The 25,986-nt window shown below is 46.4% G+C and overlaps 1 protein-coding gene across 1 annotated transcript in view; it reads left to right on the top strand.

Annotated features, from left to right (window-relative positions):
* Window positions 1–7,300: 7,300 nt before the first annotated feature.
* Window positions 7,301–25,986, top strand: part of TTLL9 (tubulin tyrosine ligase-like family member 9) — a 38,359-nt gene continuing 19,673 nt past the window's right edge. Inside the window, exons 1-6 of the mRNA XM_014550696.1 lie at window positions 7,301–7,361; window positions 10,599–10,642; window positions 13,508–13,600; window positions 17,551–17,662; window positions 18,391–18,576; window positions 25,607–25,675. Of these exons, the coding sequence (XP_014406182.1) occupies window positions 7,347–7,361; window positions 10,599–10,642; window positions 13,508–13,600; window positions 17,551–17,662; window positions 18,391–18,576; window positions 25,607–25,675 (519 nt within the window). The 5' untranslated portion in view covers window positions 7,301–7,346. The remainder of the gene's footprint in view (window positions 7,362–10,598; window positions 10,643–13,507; window positions 13,601–17,550; window positions 17,663–18,390; window positions 18,577–25,606; window positions 25,676–25,986) is intronic.

Below are 25,986 nucleotides of genomic sequence, written 5' to 3'. Positions count from 1 at the left end.
GCCGGTGGGGGCGGAGGAGCCCGCACCAGGGGCTTGGAGACCCAGCTCCCGCTCCCCTCTGCCCCGACTTCCCAGCGGGCCCTGGGGCACAGCACGTTGCTCCTTGGGCCTTGGGTTTCTAGCAGAAAAGTGATGGGGCTGGACTTGGATTGCTAGGGGTCCTGTGTTCTTCGGTTCTGGTTGAGACGAGAGAAGTGGGCGATTCCTTCCAACTGTAGCCCCCTGTCCCGCCACACTCCCCAGGCAGGCATCCTAACAGCCAGCCCTCCTCCTGCCCCGCTCACAACCATCTGTTCTCCCGTCCTTCGGCTCATTCATTCACTGATTCATCCTCCCATCCATTCATTCATCCTCCCATTGACCCTCCCATCTCTTCATCCCAACTACTTTGACCTCTATGTGGATGGTGCCATTTGGGTCAGTTCTGCTGAGACCCGGCACATCTGTCCCTGGGCCCCGCCCCCGAGAAGTGAGAGGTGAAGGGAGGGGAGGGAAGGGTTGCAGCCACCTGGTCCCTCGGAGTAAAGGAGACGGCAACAGGATGTAGTTGGAGGCAAGAGTCCTGGAAAGTGACTCTGGAGACCAAGGTTCCAGGCCCTATTCCCCACTGACCTGCTGGGTGACCCTGGGCAAGTCCCCTGGGAGTCCCAGCTGCCCTACCTGTGTGCCTCAGTGTGCTGAGGGGAGCCCTTCTGCGACTAGGACCAAAGCTGGAGAATATAAAGTGATGGAGACCAGACACCTTCTGTGCGACTGAAATAGAAGCAGCGGAGCCAGCTGTCCTCCCCCATCTATAGTAGTAGGTGACTATGCCAGGAATGTCAGTACAGATAAGGACAGAGGACTGACAGAACCTGTTGGAAATGCGATGACTGGAGAAAAAGAAAACCTTTGCTTTTGTGTTTCTTTATTCCTCAAATTCACAGCATACCTGGGGCTGCCTGTCTCGGTGTTCTCTGAGCCCAGCGTTCTCATAAAAACCAAATTATTCAACAAATACTCACCGAGTACCTACTACATGGTAGGTACTGGGAACACACAGGTAGAAAAGGGAAGCAGTTCCTATCTGCATTGGCTAACAGTCTAGAATAGCGCTGCCCAATAGAAATAGAACATGAGTCACATGTGTAACTTAAAATGTTTTAGCAGCCACATTAAAAATGTAGGAAGAAAGAGGTTGTTAATGATGTTTTAACCCAGTATAGCCCAAGTATTATTATTTTAACATGTAGTCAGTATTTTAAAATTATTAATGACACATTTTACATCTTTTTATGGTAGGAAGTCTTTAAAATTCAGCGTGTATTTTACACTTCGAGCACATCCCAATTCAAACAAGGCACATGTCAGATGCTTCACAGCCATATCTGTCTGCTAACTACAGACTGGACACCTCAGGTCTAGGAGGGTGTCCGAGCAAAATAAGCAAGGAGACAAATAAAGCTTTTACAAATGGTCACAATTTTCTATGAAGGAAACAAAAGAGAAAAAGAACCTCTCTAAACAGGTGACATTAAAGTTGAGACCTGACATAGAAGGACCCAGCTATTTAAAAATTAGAAAGAGGTGTGTGTGTGTGTGGGGGGGGGGAGAGTAGAGAGATTTCCAGCAGGAAAAAACAGCATGGGGGAGTGGGGGAAGGGACAGCCAGCATGGCTCAGTGGTTGAGCATTGACCTTTGAACCAGGAGGTCACGGTGGATTCCCAGTCAGGGCACATGCCAGGTTGTGGCCTCAATCACCAGTGGGGGAGGGAGTGCAGGATGCAGCCCATCAATTATTTTCTCTCATCATTATTGTTTCTTTCTCTCTCCCTTCCTTTCTGAAATCAATTTAAAAATGTTTTTAAAAAGAACAGCATGGGCAAAGGCTCTGAGGTGGGAAAAGGTTGGCCTTTGGAAAGAGCCGGTGGAACTGGAGGGGAGGAAGCCAGAGGGAGGTGGTGAGAATTAGGCTGAGAGGAGAGAAGGGGGGAGTGTGCAGGATCATGTGTGGCCATAATTGAGGGTTTAGGGTTTTCTTTTCGGTATGATGGAAAGCCAATGGGAAGATGTAACTGGGGAAGCCATGTCACCTAGTTTACATCTTAAGTCCATCACTTTGGCTCCTCTCTGGAGTGTGGATTAGAGAGCAAAGCAGTGAGGCCAGGCAGGAGGTTACTGTGTCCGCTCAGGCAAGAGATGATGGTTTTCCCGCCTTGAAAATCACCACCTGTGCCACAGAAGTGAAAGCAGGGTTATTCATTCATTCAACCAGTACTTACCGGATGCCGGATTATAGGTGAAAAATTGCACCTAAGATGTGCTGATATCTGACTTGAGTTCCCAGAATGCCCTACCCATGGATGATATAAAGAACTGCTGCTAAATGGGCCTGAAGACTAGTCCCTCACCATGGCCCTGGCCTTAGCAGCTCCGTGAACCTGGGCAGGCAACCCAATCCCCCCGGGTCTGTTTCCTCATCCATAAAGGCGAAATTATAACAGTCTTTTGAACTCCTACTTGGTTGTTGGGAAAATAATCAAGTCACCTGTACAAAAGAACTCTCTGTTGGGTTAAAGGATCTGGAAAAACAAACAAACACCCAGGTATACTTATTAGATTGAACACATTTAATAACTATTAACTGTTTATCTGTTGAAAGTGTTAAGTTGTTGCAAAGCCCAATTTGCTGTCAATAAGTCATGAAGTGACTGTTTTATAAAGCCAGTAACAAAAAGATACTGAAATGCAGGCCTCATCTTATCATTTTCTTACTAAGAACCCTTCAGTGGCACATGATGGTAGGAAAAATAATGGATCCCCAAAGATGTCCATGTTCTAATTCCTAGAAACTATGACTGTGTTATGTTACATGGGAAGGGAGAATTAAGGCTGCAGACGGAATTGAGGTTGCTAATCAGCCGACCATGGGATGGAAAGATTACCCCGGACTATGTGGGTGGGCCCAATGTAGTTGCAAGGGCCCTTTAACTGAAAGGGGGAGGCAGGGGAATAAGAGTCAGAGGGTATGTGATGACAGGAGCAGACGAATGGTATGATTGCTGGCTTTGAAGATGGAAGGGGGCCATGAGCCAAGAAATGCAGGTGGAAAAGCAAGGAAACCGATTCTCTCCAAAGCCTTCAGAAGGAACGCAGCCCTGCCGCCACATTAATTTTAGTTTAGAGAGGCGCATTTCAGACTTCTGACCTCAACACTGTAAACTAATACATTTATATTGTTTTAAGTCACGTTGTCTGTGGTAATTACAGCAGCAGTAGGAACCTAATACACTCACTAATACCCCTAGGAAAAAGTCCAACCTGCTTAGCATAGCACACAAGGCCTTTCGGAATCTGGCTTATGTCACTGTGAGCTTGAGCAAAGTTCTTAATTTCTATGGGCCTGTTTCCTCACCTGTAAAATGGGAAGGGAAAAATCCCTCTAGGTCTGTAATGAGATGAAATGAGAGGACACATTTAAAGCGCCTGCTGGAGACACTGGCACAGCAGTATAATTATCATGGAGCAACTGACAGGGAGTTGGGAGGCCTGGGATCTATGCCGCTTGTTACGGCTCTGTTTCCACATCTGTAGAAAAGGAGACGAACACACACAGGTTTAGCATCTTCATCTCCCCCCTCTTCTCCACTCTTTCCTGGCCATTGATCTGCTTTTCCTTCCTCAAACAGGCTTCACTCCTGTGACTTCTGATTTTGCACAGGCTAGTCCCTCTGCCTGGAATGCTCTTCCACCCCCTTCACCAGACTAACTCCCATTTCCCCCAGCAGGCCTTGCTGACCCCAGTTAGAGTCAGTTAGACCCCACTGTTATGTGTAACCAAAGCATCCTGAACTTCCTCTATGGTAGTACTGATTTTCTGTCATTACTATGGCTTGTGTGTTTTTCGTTTGGAAAAAACAAAAACAAATCCAGATAAGAATAATTTGACCTATTTTCTTCAAGTGTGTTGTTTCAATAAAACAAAACATTGCAAGTAAACTTGAAGTAGTTGACGTTCCCTTTCCTCTCTCCTCTTTCCCAGAGGCAGCCACTATTGTGAATTTGGTGCGTAGTTTATCAGTCCACGTTTTAATTTTTTTAATACCTATATACCCATAAATATATAGAATATGCTTTTATATGTGTTTATAATGAATACAAGTTGCAACCTTTAAAATATTTATCATTCTACAACCTTCTCTTATTCACTCAAAAATAGGTCTGGAGGATATTTTCTTATTGATATAACCCGAATCTTTCACTTTTATCACTATGTAATATTTTGTTATTAGAACAAAATCAATAAAATATATTTTAAAAAATAGGTCTAGAGGGTATTTTTTTATTGATATAACCTGAATCTTTCGTTTTTATCACTATGTAATATTTTGTTATTAGAATATACCCCATTTTATTCATCCATCACCCTAGTAATGGACATTTAGCTTCTATTAATTTTCCACTATGATAAAGAATATCTTTATACATATGACCTATGCACAAGTGTGAGAATTTCTTTAGAAAAAGTTGTCAACTTGCACTTTTGTGGCATGGACATTTAGCTTCTATTAATTTTCCACTATGATAAGGAATGTTGCAAAGAACATCTTTATACATATGACGTATGGACAAGTGTGCGAATTTCTTTAGAAAAGGTTGTCAACCTGCACTTTTGTGGCAAAAAATTACAGTTGTTCCTCTTTTTTCCCCCCATAGCTCCGTAGGAGTTCTTTGAGTACTAGTCCTTTGTTACATATGTTGCAGATATTTTCTCCTAGTATGTAGCTTGTATTTTATTTTTTAAAGGTTTTTCATTGATTTTTAGAGAGAGAGAGAAAGGGAGAAGGAGAGAGGGAAACATCAGGGGGATCGAGCCTATGTGTTTTTATTTTTATATAGCTGGTCATAAAATCACATCTTATAATTGTTTATATTTACATATCTCAATTTGCTTATTAGCTATTTAAATTTATTCTGCTGAAACTTCTTTATTCATATCTTTTACCCATTTTTCTTTTCTTTTGCAGGTTGGGGGGAATTTTTCTTAATGGTCTGTAGGAGTTCTTTGAGTACTAGTCCTATGTTACATATGTTGCAGATACTTTCTCCTAGTCTACAGCTTGTATTTTATTTTTTAAAGGTTTTTAATTAATTTTTAGAGAAAGAAAGGGAGAGGGAGAGAGGGAAACATCAGGGGGATCGAGCCTGCAACCTGGGCATGTGCCCTGACCCAGAATCAAACCTGGCAACCTTTTGGTGAACCTGATGAAACCCAACCAACTGAGCCACACTGGCCAAGGCTATAGCTTGTCTTTTACTTGAATTTACAATGTCTTCTGTTATATGGCAATTCAAGTTTCAATAGAGTCATAGATCAATTTTGTCTTTTATGAGTTGTGCTTTAGAGGGTGTCCCAAAAAATGTATACACACGTAACAGCTGATAGCTCAATTGATGTTTTTTCTTTTCAGATTTAACCCATTGGAATTAATAATCAATCAAAGTATACATTTTTGGGACACCCTGTATTATTGCTTGGAAACATCAGGGGGATCGAGCCTGCAACCTGGGCATGTGCCCTGACCCAGAATCAAACCTGGCAACCTTTTGGTGAACCCGATGAAACCCAACCAACTGAGCCACCCTGGCCAAGGCTATAGCTTGTCTTTTAATTGAATTTACAATGTCTTCTGTTAAATGGCAATTTAAATTTCAAGAGAGTCATAGATCAATTTTGTCTTTTATGAGTTGTGCTTTACAGGGTGTCCCAAAAAATGTATACATATGTAACAGCTGATAGCTCAATTGATGTTTTTTCTTTTCAGATTTAACCCATTGGAATTAATAATTAATCAAAGTATATATACATTTTTGGGACACCCTGTATTATTGCTTATCTAAGAACTCCTTCTCCACCCTGAGATAATAAAATGTTATATATGTGCATATACATATTTCTAATAATCTGAAATATTTGTTTGCCATATTTATTATTTAATCCACTTGAATTAGGCATTTATTTTTCATTCCTAGGAAAGTCAGTTCCTTGGTGCCATTTGCTGAGTCCTCCATCCTTTCCCCACTAATTTATGATACCACCTCTATTGTACATCAAGTTAACACACACACACACACACACACACACACACACACACACACACACAGTCTGTTTCTAGAATCCCCATTGTATTCCCTTGATATTTGCCTCTCCCTGCATTATACTGGGGCTGATAGGCAGGGAAATGTCTTCTGCCTCAACACATACACTTTGTTATTTTGGTTTGACAAGAGCTCTCAAAATTCCTGATTGGATTTGGGAAAATACACATTTTTATGTTGATATTGAATCTTCCCATCCATGTACATGGTATATCCCTCCGTTTATTCAGGCCTTCTTTAATGTCCTTCAATGCTTTGCAATTTTCTCTATGAGAATACAAACTCCACAAGGGCAGATGCTAGTTGATTTTGTTCACTGCTGTATCCTCAGAGTCAAGAATGGGAGATAACATAGAGTAGATGCTTAATAAGAATTTGTTGTTTAATGAAATATCTTGCATACATTTTGTTACACATATTCCTACCTAACATATTTTTGTTGCTATACAAAAATAACAAAATTTTTAAAAATAGTTCCTAATCAGCTATGATTGGTGTATAGATCCCCGGGTAGTGGGGAGGGGAGGGAGGGGAAGGACAGGGAGCCAGTACAGAGTGCATTGATCAATAAGTTGCCACTTCAGGTTATATGCAGGGGAGAACGAAGGTCGGATTTGTGTTTGAAAGAGTGCAGAGAATGAAACTGGAATGGATAGGGCAACAGAGGTCACTAGCAGACCGGTCAGGTAGGTGGCTACTGCAGGCGTTGAGGTGAGTGCTGGCATGGAGTCGGTGCTCAAGAATTACAGAGTGACCGGAGAGAGCAGAAGTGACTGGCAGCGTTATCAACTGATCAACTAACTGACCAGGGGACTTAGTGGGGGCCGGAGTAAGGAAACAGAACCATTGCATTTTCCAAAAGCTGACAACTTTTCAGACTCAGCGCTCTCGGGTCAAGCGGAGTTCAGCTGGAAGAGGCTCTGGGCCGTGAATGCCCGCGGCAGTCTCTGGCCGGGAGTGTCCTACGGCTTCGGAGGCGTGGGGCTGGGAGAAAAACTTTGCGGGAGTGGAGGGGTCTGGGCCACCGGGGCGTGCAATGACTTCCTGCCTCTCGGATCGGCCGACCGCTCCAGAAGGAGTGCTCTTGGCTCATCCAATCAGAGCGGCGGATCCGGGCGCACCCCCCCCTCCGTCGCCTTGGCAACAGGACGCAAAGGCTCCTGCCCGGTGAGGTGGCGGTTTGAATCGGGCCCTGAGGAATCGCGTCATGTCACGACCGAAGGTAGGAGTGCAGCAGGACCCTGGTGCTTTCATCGTCCCTAAAGAGAGGGAGGGAGGGATTAAAAATGTAGGATCCTCGCGGAAGGATTCCGATGGAGTGAGCAAAAATTATAAATTCAGAGAAAAGACCACAAGTCCCGGCATGCCGCGCGCCATCGGAGCCTCTGCGCAAGTCCACCGAACCAGACTGGCTGGCGGGAAATTTACAAAACTGTAGGACTCGAACTGTGCTCAGCGATTTCTGTGACTGGGGGGAAGCTCAGAATTTCGGATTTCCTGACTTGGAAAAGCTCTTAGAGATTTGTTCGCCCCATCTCCCGCTTGCCTGCCCATTCATCCATTCATAACCCACTCATCCTTCCATCCATCCATCCATCCATCCATCCATCCAGTGGAACACAGTGCTGGCCAATGGGGACACAAGGTGAAGTCCTGATCTCTAGGAGTGCATAGGCCATCTCCCCCATTTGAAGTGAGAAAAGAGAGACCCAAAGAAATGAAATGAGTTACTCTAGAATCTAGTACGTCCTACCCCAACCTGCTTCTTCTTATCCCATGTTCCACCTTTCATGAATGGCAACTCCTTTCCTTAATTCCCTTTCAAAACTAAAAATGAGTAATTACATTGGACCTCCCCAGGTAATTCCAAATAATCCAGTATAATCAATATTTTAAAGTCAGTTGGTTAGCAACCTTCATTCCATCTGCAACCTTAATTTCCTTTGCCATAGAATATAACATCTTTACATTAGCATCACAAAATCAAATACCTATGAAAAATTCAAAATGTTCAAGACATACACTGAAAGCTAGAAAACATTGTGGAAAGAAATTAATGAAGACTTAAATTAATGGAGAGACTGACCATATTCATGAATTGGAAAACTCAATACTTTATGATGTCATTTCTTCCCAAAACAATCTTTGGATTTAATGCAGTTCCAATCAAATCCCAACTACTAGCCCTGGCTCAGTGGTTAGAACCCTTCGGGTTGAGGGTTTGATTCTCGATCAAGGACACCTACCTGAGTTGCAGGTTCATTCCTCACCTCAGGGCACATTTGGGAGGCAACCAATCGATGTGTCTCTCTCACATTGATGTTTCTCTCTCTCTCTCTTTCTTTCTCTCTTTCCCCCCTCCCTTCTACTCTAAAAGCAATGAGAAAATATCCTTGGGTGAAGATTTTTAAAAAATCTCAACATACTATTTTTTTTTAGAAATTAGCAAGCTGATTTATATGACCCCCAAATTACAGAAATCTTGAAAAAAAAAAGTTTGGAGGACATGCCACCTGATTTCAGATTTACTAGAAAGCAACAGTAATTAAGACAGTGTGGTAGTGACATTCAGATAGACAAATCAATAAATAGAACAAAATAGAGACTAGAGATTGACCCACATCTGTAGTCAATGGAATTTTGACAGAAGTGCCAATGCAATTCAGTGAGGAAACGAAAAGTTTTTCAACCAAAGACTGGAGCAGCTAGGCAAACATATGGAAAATGGAATTGAAAACATGAGAGAGTATAAAAAATGTAATCAAAAAAGACTAGGACACTCGACTAGTTCTGGGTAGTTGGAGGGGCTTGAATGGATGAATGGGATAAGATTTTACTTACTTCTGTGAATAAGCTTATTTCTGCCAATTTTGTAGAGCAGCCTCCCATTAACCTCCTCCAACAAGCTCTTTGAGGGGTGGAATTGTGTGGTAGGCAGAATTCTAGATGCCCCCCCCCCAAGATTCCTGCCCTCAGCGTACACACCTTTTGTAATTCCCTCCCCTTAAGTGTTGGTAGAGCCTGTCAATTTGATGGGATAGTTACTATCATAATTACAATAGGTTATATGAGACTCCATTGTGACTAACTTGAAGGGACAAGGGTTGGAAGTCAGAGGACATGCTCCTATTGGCCTGGAAGAAAGCAAGCATTCCTGTTGTGAACTGCCTCTGGGGACCAGCACTCTCTAGGTCCGGAGCTGAGAGCAGTTCCCAGCCAATGGCTAGCAAGTAAACAGGGACCTCAGTCCCACAACCCCAAGTAACTGAATTCTGCCAAACAGTTTGGAAGAGGACCTCAAGTCCTGGATGAGAACCATAACCCAGGCCATCATTTTCATTGTGGCTTTGTGATACCTGAGCAGAGGATCCAGCTAAGCCGTGCCCAGACTCTTGGCCCATATAAATTATGAGATATTAATTTGCACTGTTTTAAGCCATTAAGTTTGTGGTTATTTGTCATCTACACTAATAAAAGACAAAGATGCTAATTGAACATACCTTTGCTCCGCCCATCAGCCAATCAGAAGAGTATGCAAATTAACCCAACAAAGATGGCCGTTAAATTTGCATACTGCAGGCGGGTCTGGACAGTGCAATCCACCGCCCGCCCCGCCGCCATCCGGGCCTGCCGTCGGCGACCCAGCATGGGATCCGGGTGTGCCATCTGCGACCGGCGGAGGCAGGGCAGGCACCACGGGATCGGGCCTGCCATCTGCCATCCGGGGAGCGGGCCTAAGCCAGCAGGTGGTTATCTCCCGAGGGGTCCCAGACTGTGAGAGGGCACAGGTCGGGCTGAGGAACACCCCCCACCCCATGCCAGCGCACAAATTTTTGTGCACCGGGCCTCTAGTATAGTAATAAACTAATGCAGATGACAAGTCTGTCCAAGCTGCAGAGGTGATCCTGCACAAGACCAGTTCTGATTTCTTTTCTCATATCTGCCATCAGTCATACCAGGGCTGTGGGCCAAGCTGTATGGTAGAAGCAGAATAATACCCACCACCCTTTGAGAATTTGAAAGGTCTATTTTGGGTGGAAGAAATTAACTTTTCTCTGAGTCTTTGACCCAGCCCCCTCCTGAATCATGGATCTAATCAAACATTCAAGGTTGGAGTAGTAGAAGGTCTTCTCACAGAGATGGCTGAGCTCAGCCCTCAAAACTTGGGTTCAGGATGGACCTTTGGACCATTGAAAACTAGGTATTCACTCTACTGGTCATGCCTGTGGAGAAAGTCTACAGTGAGGTGGACCTTGGGTGCTTGGGGATTCATTCCAAGGACCAAGTTGCTGGCCACATGGTGATCAATGAGAACTCGGCTAGGATGACCTTACTGTCTCAGGATCTGGACAGTGTTGAATCTGATGGTTTGAGGATGTAAATATTTGCAGTAAGTGGAACTGGGAAGGCAAGGTGGACATGCAAAACTAGTTGTATCACTTTTCCTTTCTCATTGCAGAATCAAAACTACAAGGGCTACGGATTGTCAAAGGGAAAAGAACGGTGAGTGGTCCAACCCAATTTAATAAACACAGAAATAATTTCCTTCCTTCCTTCCCCCTCCTCCTTCTTAACTTCAATAAGCATAATGATGATGATAATAATAATAATAAACATAAACAGTTATTGAGCATTTACCATGTGGTAGGCCCTGGGCTAGTCACTTCACCTGAATTATCTCATTGAATCCTTACCACAATCTTTGAAGTAAATACTATTATTATGACCACTTTATAGATGGGGAAACTGAAGCTTAGAGAGGTTATGTAACTTGCTCAAGACCATAGGATTAGTTAGTAGCAGAGTTTGTTGGACTCCAGGTCCCATGTTATATGTAACTACGCCTTCCCTCCTCCTTTAACAACCATGAGAAGTTGACTTGATAACTCAAATGTCAACTCCACCCTGATCTTCTGCTTCACTCTGCATCAGTAACCTGGTGCAGAACTCAGCACCTCTTTAGACTTCCTAAACAGAATCCATTTGCACAAAGCAGGAGTGAGCAATGTAGACTTTGCTGAAGATTTGTGTGGGGAGTTAGAAGAGGTAGTTTACTTTGTACACACCATGGCAAATATTTTAGATATTTCTATTCTTTATTTCATTATATATTTTTGTTCTCTCTCAAGTCCCTCCTGGCTATACCACCATCGTGTCGTCTTCTCTCATGCAGCAGCCATCTTTGCTTCTTTCTCTCCATACTAACTCTATCCCATCAATTTCAAATCTCTCACTTTCTTATGCAGAGCGATTCAGCTCTGTTCTAGATCCTGGCCCTAAATTTATACACCCACTCCTACCCCCACAAAACAAAGAGCACTTCAGTTAACAGGATCCACCCACATATTTTATTAGGGCAGATATCAATTAGAAATGTGTTTAGCTACAAATAACAGGAAACTCAACTAATAGCAGCTTTAAAATATTGTATTTTTTTTCACATAACATAAAATCTGGAGGGCTGGTGCAGTAGTTCAACAATGTCAGAGCTAGTGTCTCTGTGATTGTCTTGATCTTTTCCTTATGGATACCAAGTGGCTGCTACAGCTCCAGCCTTCATGTCATGATCAAGATGGGAAGAAGTGGGGAGGGAAGACACAATACCTCCGCCCCCCCATTCTCTTTCTCTCTCTCACACACACACATCAAAACATTAAAAAAAAACAAACCCACAAAGCTTCCTAGGAACCCACCCTCCTTACCAGCCTTATATATTTAATTTATTGACCAGAACTGTGTGACATGGACACCCTAGCTGCATGAGTGGCTAAGAATATAAGTTACATAGTGGCATTATACTGTGAATATCACACACCCTGCTTTTGTAACCCCAAAATCATATTTTCAGTATTTATCATATTTGTGCATGTAGGTCTGATACATTTAACTACTCCATATGTCCCATTGTTTACCACAAGTTATTTATCTACTTCCTGTTAAAAGGCATATAGGTTGTGTCTTAGTATTGGTTTCCTCCAGACGCAACCCTGAGCCAAGGATTCGAGGACAAGTCGTTTATCTGGAAGGTGATTTCAGTAAGCACTGGCAGGGAAGTGAGTCAGCTAAAGGAAGGAAACCAGTAAAAGGTACATTATTGACAGGTTATTGCTGTGGGTAAGTAGGGCTCAATCCCACTGGGACTCCTAGGAGATAGCATAGAACACACTGCAGACGTCACCCAACTAAATGATGAGCGAGCTGGAGGACTTATCCATCAACTCCAGCCATCATTGGTTATATGCTATTGGGGGAGGGCAGTTAACTCCCTGGTACTTCAGTTCTGCTCCAAGAACTAGCAGAGCAGACTCTGGAGAGCCAGGAAAAGCCCTGCAGCAAAGAGCTACAGGTGCTGGAAGTGGAAAGCCCTCTGACTGTCATGCTCAGGAATGTGAGTGTCCAAGGGATAAGGGCGGACCACCAACAGTATATGCTGCAGGTTAGTTCCATACAAAATACTAACAATTACTAAGGAACACCCTTGTACATATATTGCTTAGAACATATGTAAGGTGTCTATCTAGGGTATAGAGCTAAGATGGAATGCTGGGTGCAGGGTAAGTGCATGGTTAGCTGTACTAAATACTGCCTCGTGGTTCTCCAAAGTGCCTTCGACCAGCAGGGAAGGAATTTCCATTTTAGTGCATTGTTGCCAGAACTTGGACTTGGAGATTTTTGCCAGTCTAATGTGTATGAAATGGTATTTGATGGCTTTAATATGCCAAATTGCTCTCCAAAGGTTCATCCAATTTACACTCCCATCAGCGCTGTAGGGTAATTACCATTTCTCCACATTCTTATGAACACTTGGTATTTGTCAGCTTAAACATTTTGTTTTTACCTCTGGGATCTAGGAGGCAAAATAAAGCAAAACAAAAATAAACCACGCAGAAAATTCACCACCCTGCTGTCCTGTGGGTCCTAAAGTCCCTAGCTGGTCTACCTTCTTCTATTCATCTTACACAGCCTTCTTCTGTTTGTTTGTTTTTATCTAGTGTCCTGGGGTTTTAGTTGAACTTATAGAAGGAATAGGGAAAAGCACATCTGCTCCATCTTTCAGGATGAGCGCCAGAACAGGGGATTTGCAAATACTTATCATTAGTTATAAGGGTTACACACAGCACAGTGTAGGCACTGAATAAAATGGTTGCTATTATTTTTCAATGATTCAAAGATGCTATAATGTTCAATTTGATTATTTTAAGTGTTGCATGTTATATGCTAAATTCTGAAATCCAGTCATTCCACTTTTTGGCATTTCCAGGTATGCACCTTGGCCTTTCTTCCTTCCCCTTTTTTTCCTCCCTATCCCTGGACCATCCTAGAGAAATAGTTGATCCTCAGCAAGGGTCCTGTTGCCTTGTCTTTCAGAGAGCAGAGAGCATCAATCCGGTTCAAGACCACTCTTATGAATACTCTTATGGATGTCCTTCGCCACAGGCCAGGATGGGTGGAAGTAAAGGAGTAAGATTCCCCCACCCCAACCTCATCCCTCCTTCCCTTGTCTCATGGGTCCTTGTCGCCCTTTGTTTTTCTCCCAGTTCCTCTGGGTGGCTATTGGGACTCATCCCAATTCGTCTGTGACAGGGGCCAACATTTATTTAGCACCCACATGGGTCAGGCACATTATTGGTGCTATCTTTGTCTTATTTAAGCCTTATAAGCATCCAGAAACATCTGATTAAGCCAGTTGCTTAAGGTCACAGAGTACATAAGTGGGCTTCAAACCCAGCTCGGTTATGCCACAGCTCCATGTCATGGGGCTCCAGCCTTACATCCACATTCCAAGAGCCGTAAATCGGCAAGACAAGACATGCCCTGCCCTTAAATATGCCATGTTCCAGCAGTGTCCTGTGGCTCTCTGTAAAACAAGGAGCGCAGCCATCACAGACCTGCTGGCGGGAATCTAGTGATGACAGGTCCCGGTCAAGGGCTACTCTCCCCTGGCCACTTACTACTTCTGTGACCTTGAACAAGTTACTTAACAAGTGACTTAAGCCTACATTTTTTTCTTCTATCCTGAGCCCTGAGGATACTGAGATGAATACGCTTACAATGCCTGGCACATAGTAGGTGCTAATATTAGTTTCTAGGGTTAGGGTTTGGATGCATGTAGCAGAGACCCAAAGTAAAAGAGGCTTTGACACACTGGAAGTTTACTTACCTCTCCCACTGAAGTCCAGAGGTAGGATGTTCAGAGATGGTGTGGAAATGTGGGGTCCATATGCTTCTGGCTTTCCACTCCGCCATCCCTTGAATGAGGCCCTTTTCCTCCATGGTCTCAGGTGGAGCTCCAGCCTTACATCCACATTCCAAGAGCCGTAGGTCAGAAGGAGGCAAGAAAAGACATGCCCTGCCCTTAAGGACACAACCCAGAAGTCCCATTTCACTGGCTGAACCTTAGCCATGTGGCCACACCTAGCTGCAAGGGAATCTGGAAAATGTAGAATGGTAAATGTTGGGATCCTACTACTATAGAAAAAGGGGAGGACAACCAGCTATCCTGTCACAGTGCTCCATAAATATCTGTTGCATAACAATAGTTCAGCACTTTACATGCACAACCTCTTTGAATTATCCAGCAAACCTTCTAGGTAGGTGCTATTATTATCCCCATGTTACTGATGAGAAAACTGGACACAAAAGAGTAAAAAATGTCAATGTCATGTTTGAGGTCACTCTGCTTGTGATGAGAAAACTGGACACAAAAGAGTAAAAAATGTCATGTTTGAGGTCACTCTGCTTATATGGGCTTGTGCTAGGATTTGTACTCAGTCTGTCTGCAGAGTCCCAGGCTCATCTCTGCCCTATTTTAGCAGCCTCGCAGTGAATGAAGGAACAAATGAGCCAAAGGACGAATCCATGATTCCCACTGCCTGGTGTAACGGAGGATGGGGGCGGGCCTTGGGATGAATTCGAGGAAGGTGAGGTGACTGGCACATGAATGTGTTGTACAGGAAGGGGCTCTCTCCTGTTTTGCTCTGTGGGCTCAGGCTGTCCACTGCCCCTCCTCAGCCTTGCTCCGTGGTTTGAGGGTTTGTCTGGTGCTGATGGTGTGGGAGTCCATGAAGCAGGTTGCTTCATGACTGATCCTAAATTGCCTCAGGGTCCTCAAATCGGGAAGGGCCAGAGGCCAGGGCCCTCACACCAGACATGGCTCTATGGATGTGAGGCCTCACCCTTTTGGACCTAAACTGAGGTCGAGTATCTCCAGATAGAATGAGGTCTCAGTTCAGACCATCAGCCTGTCAGGTATTTGGAATAGATGTGGCCAGAGCTGTCTCTTCCCTTGCTTCCCACCAAGAAAGATGACGTGATGCCTAGAACTGCCACAACGTCTTGTGACCCTTGGGTGATGAGCGTGAGGACAACATGTGAAGGATGGCGGAATGGGAAGGTAGAAGGAACCTGAATCTCGGCTGCCCTTGTTGAGCAGCTTAATGTCTTTGTGGGTGACTGTGATGATCATGAAGATGAGGTACAGGTGAATGAACTTTTAGAATTAGAAAAGAACCCCAAATCTGCACCATGGCCTACAAAGCACTGCTTAATTGGGCCCTGCCCTCCTCTTCAGCATCATCCGTGACCTCTGTCCCTCTACTCTGGCCTTTCACATGCTTGAACCTGTTCTTTCCAACCTCAGGGCCTCGTTTCCTGCCCTTCCCTCCTCTTTACTGTTAAGACCTCAGTCAAATTATCGCTTCCACATGGTGGCCTCCACCCAACATAGGTCCCTCAGCTACCCTGCCTCGTGGCCTCCTACTGGATTGCTCTTGGCATATTTCACAATTCCTCATTGTAGAGTTATTTTTTTTTGTTTCTTTGTTTATTGTTAATATTCACTGTGGTATCATATGCACCACCTGGCCAGTAGTTTTGGTTCCTCCTATGTCTTATACCCAATGATGCACGCAACATCATCTCTAACACAAAGATAACCTCAACACATATGTGTTGGATGAATGAATGAATAATGCATTATTTATTCATTCATCCATTATTTATTCATTCATCCAAAACAAAAAGTTGGTGGAAAAGCAAGTTGTAAAAGGAAATAGTCAGGAGTGGTTCTAACCACAGAGCTTGTTCTCAGAAGCTCTGCAACTTATTGGCTGTATGAACTTGGGTGAGTTCCTTCATATCTTTCTGCCTCAGTTTTCTCATCTGTAAAATGGGCTTAATAATAGAACCTAACACTTAGGATTGCTATGAGGGTCAATGAAAAGTTGGTGGAAAAGCAAGTTGTAAAAGGAAATAGTCAGGAGTGGTTCTAACCACAGAGCTTGTTCTCAGAAGCTCTGCAACTTATTGGCTGTATGAACTTGGGTGAGTTCCTTCATATCTTTCTGCCTCAGTTTTCTCATCTGTAAAATGGGCTTAATAATAGAACCTAACACTTAGGATTTCTATGAGGGTTAATATTTGTAAAGTGTTTAGAACAGTGTCAAGCACATGGTAAGCAATAAGTATTAGCTATTAGAAAGTTTAAAAACATGCCAAACAATGTCATGTGCTGTAGATGAATACACACATATGTACATAGTAAAGCTTTAAAAACATTCATAGAAATGATACACACCATATTCAGGCTAGTAGCTTCCTTTGGGGCAGGAAAGATGATACATGGGACTTCAGTCATATCTAATTTTTTACTTAAATATTTAGAAGTAATCATGGAGGTATTATTTTATTTCACATCTTTTTCAAGCGCCTCCACCCCAGCTCTGGTATCAGATTTCATAGATTAGTCTGGTTTCTGTCCCTCTCCCTGTCCTGGTGGTGAAGAATAAGGTCGGAATTTGGAGTCAGGCAGGCCTGGGTGTGAATCCTGATGCTATGTCCTGGGTGAGCAAGCCCCGCCTTGTCCTAGGGCTCCAGCTGTGATCCTAGTCTCTTCCAGAGCTGCTGCTCTGAGGATTGAGTAAGAAGAGGGCCTTTTGAACTCAAAGGGCCTTGCAAATGTTACCTAATTCCACTGCTCGGTAATGTGAGCGTGTGGGTGGCACCCCCAGGATGCTACCAAGACCCAGGCAGGTAACATGATCGGGTGAGGTTGGCCGGTTGTCATAGGCCATAGGGAGTGGTGGGGGCTGTGATCTGGAGGGTGTGCCTGTCTGACATGGATAATTATAGTGGGGATAATTATAGAATAGCAGTCTGGCCAATATGTGCCAGGAAGTAATATCTGGGCTCACTGGAAACCACCAGCCTGGATTTGGGTAGGAATGTTTCTCTGGTTGTCATTCTAGCCTAACTAACAAAGCAGGGTGTGGTCAGCAGCGGCCCACAGCCACCTCCTTGAGATTCCTAATAGACACACTGCTACTGACCCCTTAGCTGTAGCTCCCTGGGCCCCAGACTCCCAGCAGTGCTGAGGTCCTCAGGTCATGACCTTTGTCCCACCCCACTCCCAGCGAAGGGGAGTGGGATTTCTACTGGTGTGACGTCAGCTGGCTCCGGGAGAACTTCGACCACACCTATATGGATGAACACGTGCGGATCAGTCACTTCCGAAACCACTACGAGGTGAGCTGGGTCGGCTGAGGGGACTGAGTCAGTCAAGGCCTGTCGCTGGTTGTAGCAATGAGCAAGAGCTAGTCTGGGGTTACAAGGACCATAGTGAAAGGTGTCAGGGACTTCGGGGTGCTTGCCAGGTGGGCAATATGTGCACTAGATATACAACGAGCTAACTAGTGAGAGGGAGTAAGGATCTAAGACCTGAGGAGCAGGCCGTCTTGGGGTGGGGTTGGAGGTCACGGGCTGGGTGACGTTTCAGTAGAGATGTGAGGGTCAGGTTGGATTGGGGTGCAAGGACCAAAGGAGCAGGATGCTTGAGCGCGTATGGTGATCTCAGGGTAGAGACAAGTTGAACAGTTTGGAGTCTAGAGACAGGAGGGAGGTCCAGGAGTGACCAGACCACAAAGATGGAGAAGCCAGCGGTGGGAAAATTTAAAAGGTTTGTACAGCTTAGCGGTTAGAAGCAGGAACTTCGGAGTTAGACAGACCTGGATCAAAGCCTGGCTGTGCTGCCTGTTAGCTGCATAGCTCTGGGCAACTGACGAAACCTTTCTGAGCCTCCGCTTACTCGCCTGTAAAGTGGGGAGACTGACAGAAGCTCAGGCTAAGGTTACGCTTCGTCAGTCAAAGTTACTGTTACTGTGTGGGCCAGACAATGGAGGGGTGGGGACAGTTGGGATGGGCAGGGTTGGAGGCGGAGTGGGGCTAAGGGCCTGCCCACCCATCCCCCTGCTCAGCTGACCCGCAAGAACTACATGGTGAAGAACCTGAAGCGGTTCCGGAAACAGCTGGAGCGCGAGGCAGGAAAGCTGGAGGCAGCCAAGTGCGACTTCTTCCCCAAAACCTTTGAGATGCCATGCGAGTACCACCTGTTTGTGGAGGAGTTTCGTAAAAACCCAGGAATCACCTGGATCATGAAGCCTGTGAGTGCCCAGTGCCAAGGACTGGGGGGAGGGGTGTCCCAGGCAGCAGAGCAGGGATCCTTCAGGGCGCACCTCGGGACAGAACCCTGCCTGGTGATTCAGCCTTAGATGCACCGCCTGCCTCCCCTGAAGGCCAACTTCATCTCCTCCTCTCTGCAGCGTGTGGACCCAGCAGCTAGGAATGCCAGTACACCGTAGGTGCTCAATAAGTGTTTGGCAGGGGAACACGTGGTCCTCAGGGCGCCAGGGCAGGGGGTCCAGGGCCTTGCTGGAGCTCAGATCCCTGCCTCTCTTCCTGACGTAAAGGAAAACGGAGGCGGGGTACGGGAAGTGCGTTCTTGCACCGCCCAGGTCTCCTGGTCCTTGGGAGGAGGTCCGACCAGCCCCACTGTGAAGGTGAGGAGCCTAGACCTACTTATTCAAGCTTTTCACAAATGCTCAGCGAGCGAAGACTGAGCCGGGATCTGCCCAGGCTCCTGACCCTCTCCCCGGCGGGGTCTTCAGGAAGGCTGGCCTCCCTGCCTGAGAGGCAGAGGGAGGAGGGCGTGAAGCTGAGCACAAGGGCTTAGGCAGATGAACACTGCAACCACCTGCGGATCCAGCTCCAGCAGGCATTATCCTCTCCGACAGATGGTAGTTTGTGCTAATTGGGAACGAGCACTTGCGTATTAAGTTGATTCCTTTTCCCAGCCCACGGCCTTTACCGCTGTAATTAAGAGGAGGGATCTTGGGTGTGTGTGTGTGTGTGTGTGTGTGTGTGTGTGTGTGTGTGTGTGTGTGTGTGTGTGTGTGTGTGTGTGTGTGTGTGTGTGTGTGTGTGTGTTTGCGAGTGCGCGCGCCCACTTGCTCTCCCTCCTGAGTAGCTGAGGCACCCTGTCTCGGGTGTAAGGTGTGGAGAGTGGGTGCTTCTGGTCAGACTAGCCTGGGTTCTAACCCTGTATCTGCCACCTATGAGCTCTATGACCCTGAGCAGTCGCTCAACCCCTCTCAGTCCATTTCCTCATCAGTAAAATGGAATTAATGAGTTTGCCATTGCTGCTGGTCCCTGAACGACACTTTGAGTCATGAGACTGTTCAGCTCAGACTTGAGAGTGAATGGGAATTTTCTGGAGAGCTTAGTAAAGCACCGTACCCCCACGGAGTCTGATTCAGTACTCGGTGTGGGACAGAGCTTGGCTGTCACTCTCGGGGAATGTAAGAACAAACCCCTGGATTTGGGATTTAAAAGTCCGGTCTAAAGTTAAAGTGCACGCATCCAAACTTTATTTCCATCGGAGCATTCTCCCCTGCCACCTCGCAGGCCCTCTGGGTTGGCAAGACCCAGACGGTGGGGACCACCTTGCTCCTCCAGCCTCCCTGGTGTGGCTGGGAGGCAGGTGCTGGGCTGTCAGGGCCCAGGCCTGTCTGTCAGCCCCTCTGTGGCTGCAGCGCTGGTTGGCACTTCATTCAAGGCCATGAGTCTGGGCCACCTGGGCTGTTCTCAGCTTTGGGGCCTCTTTCCAAACTGCAGGACAGGAAGAACCACATTGTATCTTCTGTTTTATGAACCAGACCTTGTCACGCTTTTTCACTGATATCTCCTAAGAGTCGGGATGCTTTGGGCATCAAATAACAGAGGACCCAGCTAACAGCAGCTGAAATAAGAGGGCAGGGGTTCTGGACTGTTCTCATGCCTTGGGCCTCCAGCATCTGGTGCAATGTCTGGACCCCGGCACAGGGTAGTGTTTCTGAAAGCATCAACAGAGGATATTTGATTATAAAAGAAAGCAACTATATTGAAAACAGTTATCAGACTGCTAGTCTGGGTCCTCTGAGAAACAGATGCCAAGACAAGATTCAACATGCCGGAGTTCTGCCTGTGAAAAGGGAGGGGAAGTGGGGGGAGGCTCAGAGAGCTGTCAGACCCCAGTGAGGGAGGAAGGCTGTGGGGGGGCTCCCAGCCTGCCGCAGCCTAAGGGAAGTTCCACAAGGTTGAGGGGAGGCCCCTGTCTCCCAGGAGGGGCCAGCCTTCGGGACCCGACAGTCCTCAGGGGTTGCCTGGAACCTGAGTGAGGCCTGGCAAGCACAGGGTGGACTTCCGCCGCCGCCGGGGCTCTCCATCGGTCACTCTCCTGCAGGCAGAGGCCTGCGAGTGCATTCTGACGGCCACCACACAAACTATGAGAATATTCTTTATGCTGTAGTAATATATGTGCTTTTCATGAACAATTAAAGAGAGTCTAACAGCAGGCCCAGTAGTTACCATAATCTCAGAGTCATCATGAGCATAAACAATGTTTGAGATACCTGCAACAATGATAGTGCGATGTGCAATACTAACTGTGACTTCTTTTGAGAGCAGCATCGCAGATATGCCAATACGACTATGATTCAGTAGACTCGGTGTGGGACAGAGCTTGGCTGTCACGCTCAGGGAATATTCCACACCCTTGGGTTTGGAATTTAAAAGTCTGTGAGGCTTTTCAATGTTATGATGATAGGTTGACTCCAGGATGGTTAGCCGAGCAGCTTGACATCGCCCTCAATCCCCATCCCAGTGGCTGGCTGCTCCTCTCAGCCACAGCATGGCTGCCGCAGCTCTAGCTTCACCTCCTCACACCTTCACCCGCCACAGTAGTGAAGGAACACTCTAGCCTCGTGTCCCTTTTGAAAAGGACACACTTCCCAGAAGTCCATGCAGCAGACTCCCTCCGGCATCCTGCTGGCCCATGTCTGAACCAACGGCAGGGGCGTAGGACCACCGTGAGGGCTCAGACCTCCCCGGAGGGAAGGGCCACCATGAGGAGGCGATCCAAATGGGGCTCTGTCGGCAGGGGGAAAAGGGAGTGGTTGCCGGGGAGACCACCGGCCACACCTGCAGCACCAGATACATGCCACACAGTGATTGTCACATGGTGAATGGCCCCCACGGGCCAGGCAGAGGGCAGCAGGGGGTGGAGGGCTGTGAGTGGCCACACGTGGTGCAAAATCAAAGTATGGTTCATTCTAATAATCCATATATTGTTTTCAAATCAATAACATGCCTTTTTATAAAAATACTTTCCTCCCAAATTATCAAGTAAGAGCGATACTGCCCGAAGTCGCACCATGTTCGCTGTGTACTCCTGGCCTTTTGCAGGAGGTGCCTGAGCGCCGGCCTTGTGAAGTACAGATTTAACTACCCTGCATCTGTCACTTGAATAGAGTGTTTGGCCTCTCTGTTCCTTGGTTTCTTGACTGCAAAATGGGGATGATAAGATGCTACATATACTAGTAGGTTTTTCTTTTAAAGCTTTAAGGAGGTAACGTGTGTAAATCCCGGCACAGAGGAAACATCTGAGGTGTAATAGCTGCTGGTCTGACCGTTGTTATGAACTGTTTCCCTAAAGTTAGTGTCTGGTTCTACTGCTGCAGCCCCAAACGCAGTGGCTTGAAACAACATTGTGTCTTATTTAGCTCATGAGCCTCCAGTTTGGGCAGCGCTCGACAGCAAAGGCTCATGGCTGCTCCGATACCTACAGGGCAGGTCCCCTGAGGACTGGCAAGGTGGGAGCTCAGCCAGGCTTGAGGCCTGAAATGCTCTGTTGCCCTCCATGTGGGCCTCTCCATGCGACCTGAGCTTCCTCACAGCATGGTGCCTGGGTTCCCAGGTGGCCATCCCCAAAGACCAAGCTGTGTGGATGCTGTATTGCCTTTATGTCCCAGCGTTGGAAGCCACACAACGTTGCTTCTGCCATACTCAATTAATTGAGACAGTCCTAAAGGCTTGCCCAGATTCAAGGGGAGAGGACATTGACTTTACCTCTTGATGGCGGGTGGGGGTAGCAAGGCTCTGGAAAAACACAGGGGGCTGGAAATATTGTTGTGGGTTTTTTGGTTGTTTTTTTTGGGGTGGGGGGCGGATAGCAGTCTGCTGGAGTTAAGATGATTTCCAGTCTTAACTACCCAGATATATCACCATGTAGCCAATTTATTTTCCACTCTTTAGGATTACCCCTTAGGAGGTTAGTTACTAACAATTCTTTAAACAATAACACCATTTCATTATCTCAGATAGCAAGAAAGCTAAACTAGAAAATTCCAGGTTTGGGGGTGTGCTCAACAATGCCATTAAAAGCCCAGGTTCCTTCTCTTTGTTCACTCTGCATCCTCAGTGTGTTGGCTTTGTGTCATCAGACTTGTCATCTCATCAGTGTGAGATGGCTGCTGCAGTAGCAGGCATCATCTCCTTAGACCAGTGGTTCTCAACCTTCCTAATGCCGTGACCCTTTAATACAGTTCCTCATGTTGTGGTGACCCCCAACCATAAAATTATTTTCGTTGCTACTTCATAACTGTAATTTTGCTACTGTTATGAATCATAATGTAAATATCTGATATGCAGGATGTATTTTCATTGTTACAAATTGAACATAATTAAAGCATAGTGATTAATCACAAAAAAATATGTAATTATATATGTGTTTTCCGATGGTCTTAGGCGACCCCTGTGAAAGGGTCGTTCGACTCCCAAAGTGGTCGCGACCCACAGGTTGAGAACCGCTGCCTTAGACTGTAATATTTGAAGAAAGAAGGAAAGAAGCCAAGCATTTCTTTCTCTCTCTTCCTCTCTGTTCCCTCCCTCCCCATCTCCCTCCAAACACATTTCTTTCCCCCTCCTCTCTCTCTCTTTTCTCCTCCTCTTCCTCTGTTTCCCCTCCCTTGTCAACCCCAATGTGTTTTTAAAAAATATTTTTATTGATTTCAGAGAGGAAGGGAGAGGGAGAGAGAGAGAGAAACATCAATGATGAGAGAATCATTAATTGGCTGCCTCCTGCACGCCCCACACTGGGGATCGAGCCTGTGACCCAGGCATATGCCCTGGCCAGGAATTGAACCGTGACCTCCTGGTTCACAGGTCAATGCTCAACCACTGAGCCACGCAGCCATCAACCCCAATGTTTTTAACAAGGAGGAAAATCTTTCTCAGAAGCCCCAAAGCTCCAACCAGATGTCTCCTTAGGTCTCACTGGCCAAAACATGGTTTCTACTAGCTGCAAGGGAGGCTGGGAAAACAGGTATCTGTTCCAGCTCCAAGGTGAGAGGTGGGTTTGCCAGCCAGGAAGAAGAGGAAGGGGAAGGCAGCCAACAGTGGAGGCAAGGTTCCTACATCAGAAGTTATGAACCTTAAAAAAAACCCACCTTTTAAACTGAAGTTTAATACAACAGAACATGTCCACCTTATACAGATGTAGCTTGATAAATCTTCACAAAGTGAACACGTTTGAATAACCAGTACCCAGACCCTACACAGAGCATTAACAGCCCCCAACAGCTCCCCTCAGACCCTCTCCACTCACCAACCCCCAGGCCACTCTGACCATGGATTTGTTTGCCTGCTTTTGTACTTTATATAGTTGGAATCACATAGTATGGCTACACTGTGTCTGGTTTCTCTCCCTCAGCATCATGTTCATGATATTCATCCGGACTGATGTGGTTAAATGTAAATTATGATTTACCATTGTTGTTTACTGTTCTATTAAGTAAACATCCGTCTACTTGGGAGTTTTGAGGTTGGAGCCATTATGAATTGTGCTGCATGGACATTCCTGCACGTGCCCAGGGGTGCCCATGTGCATGCGTAGGCCACAGGGGTGCCTGTGTTCAGCTTTCGTGGATGCTGCCCAAGAGTTTCCAAACCACCTATACGCCTCTCAGCACATGTGAGAGTTCCGGTTCCCCCACATCCTCACCAGCACCTGACATTGCCTGTCTTCCGGTTCAGTCACTCGGGGAGTGTGTAGTGGTGCCATCCTGCAGTTGTCATTTGCAAGGTTCTGAAGACTGAAGAGTTGAGTGCTCTTCGTTGTTTACATTGGATTATCCTCTTCTGTGAAGTGATTGTAAATCTTTTGTGTGGCCATGAACTCCTGGGAGCCCTTGAAGCACACTGATGATTAGTTGCTTTCCAAAACAGCTGTGCATGTTGCCGCCCCTGAGCCACCATAGTGCTCCGCGGTCTTTTGGACACCCCGTCTTCTGGGCACACACAACCCTGAACCAGGGTGCACAGCACAGCAGACAGAGGAGGCTGGGTTTCAGCTCCCACTGCCCCCATGACTGGGAGCCCTTCTTGCAGGGGGCCACCTGTACAGCCGTGCCTGACAGCTCTGCCTGCCCCTGCATTGTACGGAGAGCCCCACAGTGGCCAGCGGGGCCGTGCTCAGAGGAGAACAGAGAGAAATGAGAGTTTTTTCCTCCAGCATAAAGGCCTTTATGCTGGAGGGAAAAATGACATGGGGGGACCTGCGCAGCAGCTGAAGATAACTAAAGGACCCAGGAATCAGATTCGTCCTAGAGACCAGAGCCAGGCAGGCAAAATTTAGCTCAAAACACGTTAGGCTGTGAAAACTTCACGAGGTTATTGCTAGAGCATAATGCCCAGCACACAGTAGACACCTACTGTATACCTTGTGGATGACTGCCTAATAGAGCTACTCTGCAACAAATGGGCTGTGTTGCGATGTAGGGGGAGTGAGCTCCCCGGCCCTGTGGAGGTGCAAGGCCAGGCAGGTGACCACGGTAGAGGATGTCACAGGAGGAAGTAATGCCTCTGGTGCTGACTTACAGATCCTCCCAGCCCCTTGACTCTGTGAAGCTATGAATTATCCATGCTGGCATTCGGCGAAGGCAGACTGATTTCAGTATTCGCCGAAGGAAAACCTAATTAGGAAGGCAAATTGATTTCCAAAAAAAGAATTGGATGATATGTTCCCAGGACTGTTGGAAATGGGTTTTTAATCATCTGCTCTTTTGTATTATTCATGCAGTTGATGCCTTTGTGAGCTAAGCTGGCCTCTCCCTTTCCCCTCTGCTTCTCCCTCCTTCCAGGCGTAGCACCTTCTCTGTTCCATTTCCTTCAGGGCTGGGCTGGGCCGTTCCTCTGGGGATAGCAGGAGGCCCATGAGGGAGATGGAGACAGAAACGCTGGGCAGGGCCCCGGCATAGGGGTACACAGGGAACCACAAAGAGCGGAATGCTGACCTTTCTGCATCCACCCCCACCCCAGGTAGCCCGGTCCCAGGGGAAGGGCATCTTCCTATTCCGGAGGCTGAAGGACATCATGGACTGGAGGAAGGTGAGCTTGCCTCTCCCCCTTCCTCCCTAAACCCTCTGTGCTCACTGGGACAAGGAGCCTCTCTTTCCCTCCCTGAAAACTTGAAGGGCTGCCCATGGGTCTTCCCATGGGTACACAGTCTCTGGAACCAGATTGCCTGGGTTCAAATGCTGATCCTGCCTCATAATAGCTGTGTGACCTTGGACAAGTTACTTCACCTCTCTGTGCCCAACTAAATGAGGGAGAGGTAGTAACAACACCTGCTGAGAATGCAGTGAGTTAATATGCCTAAAACCTGAGAACATTGCATTACCTGGACCTCCGGCTCACCC

Source organism: Myotis brandtii, unplaced genomic scaffold (assembly GCF_000412655.1).
Source record: "Myotis brandtii unplaced genomic scaffold, ASM41265v1 scaffold61, whole genome shotgun sequence".
Classification (NCBI taxonomy): Eukaryota; Metazoa; Chordata; class Mammalia; order Chiroptera; family Vespertilionidae; genus Myotis; species Myotis brandtii.
This window is presented reverse-complemented; position numbering and strand designations above follow the sequence as displayed.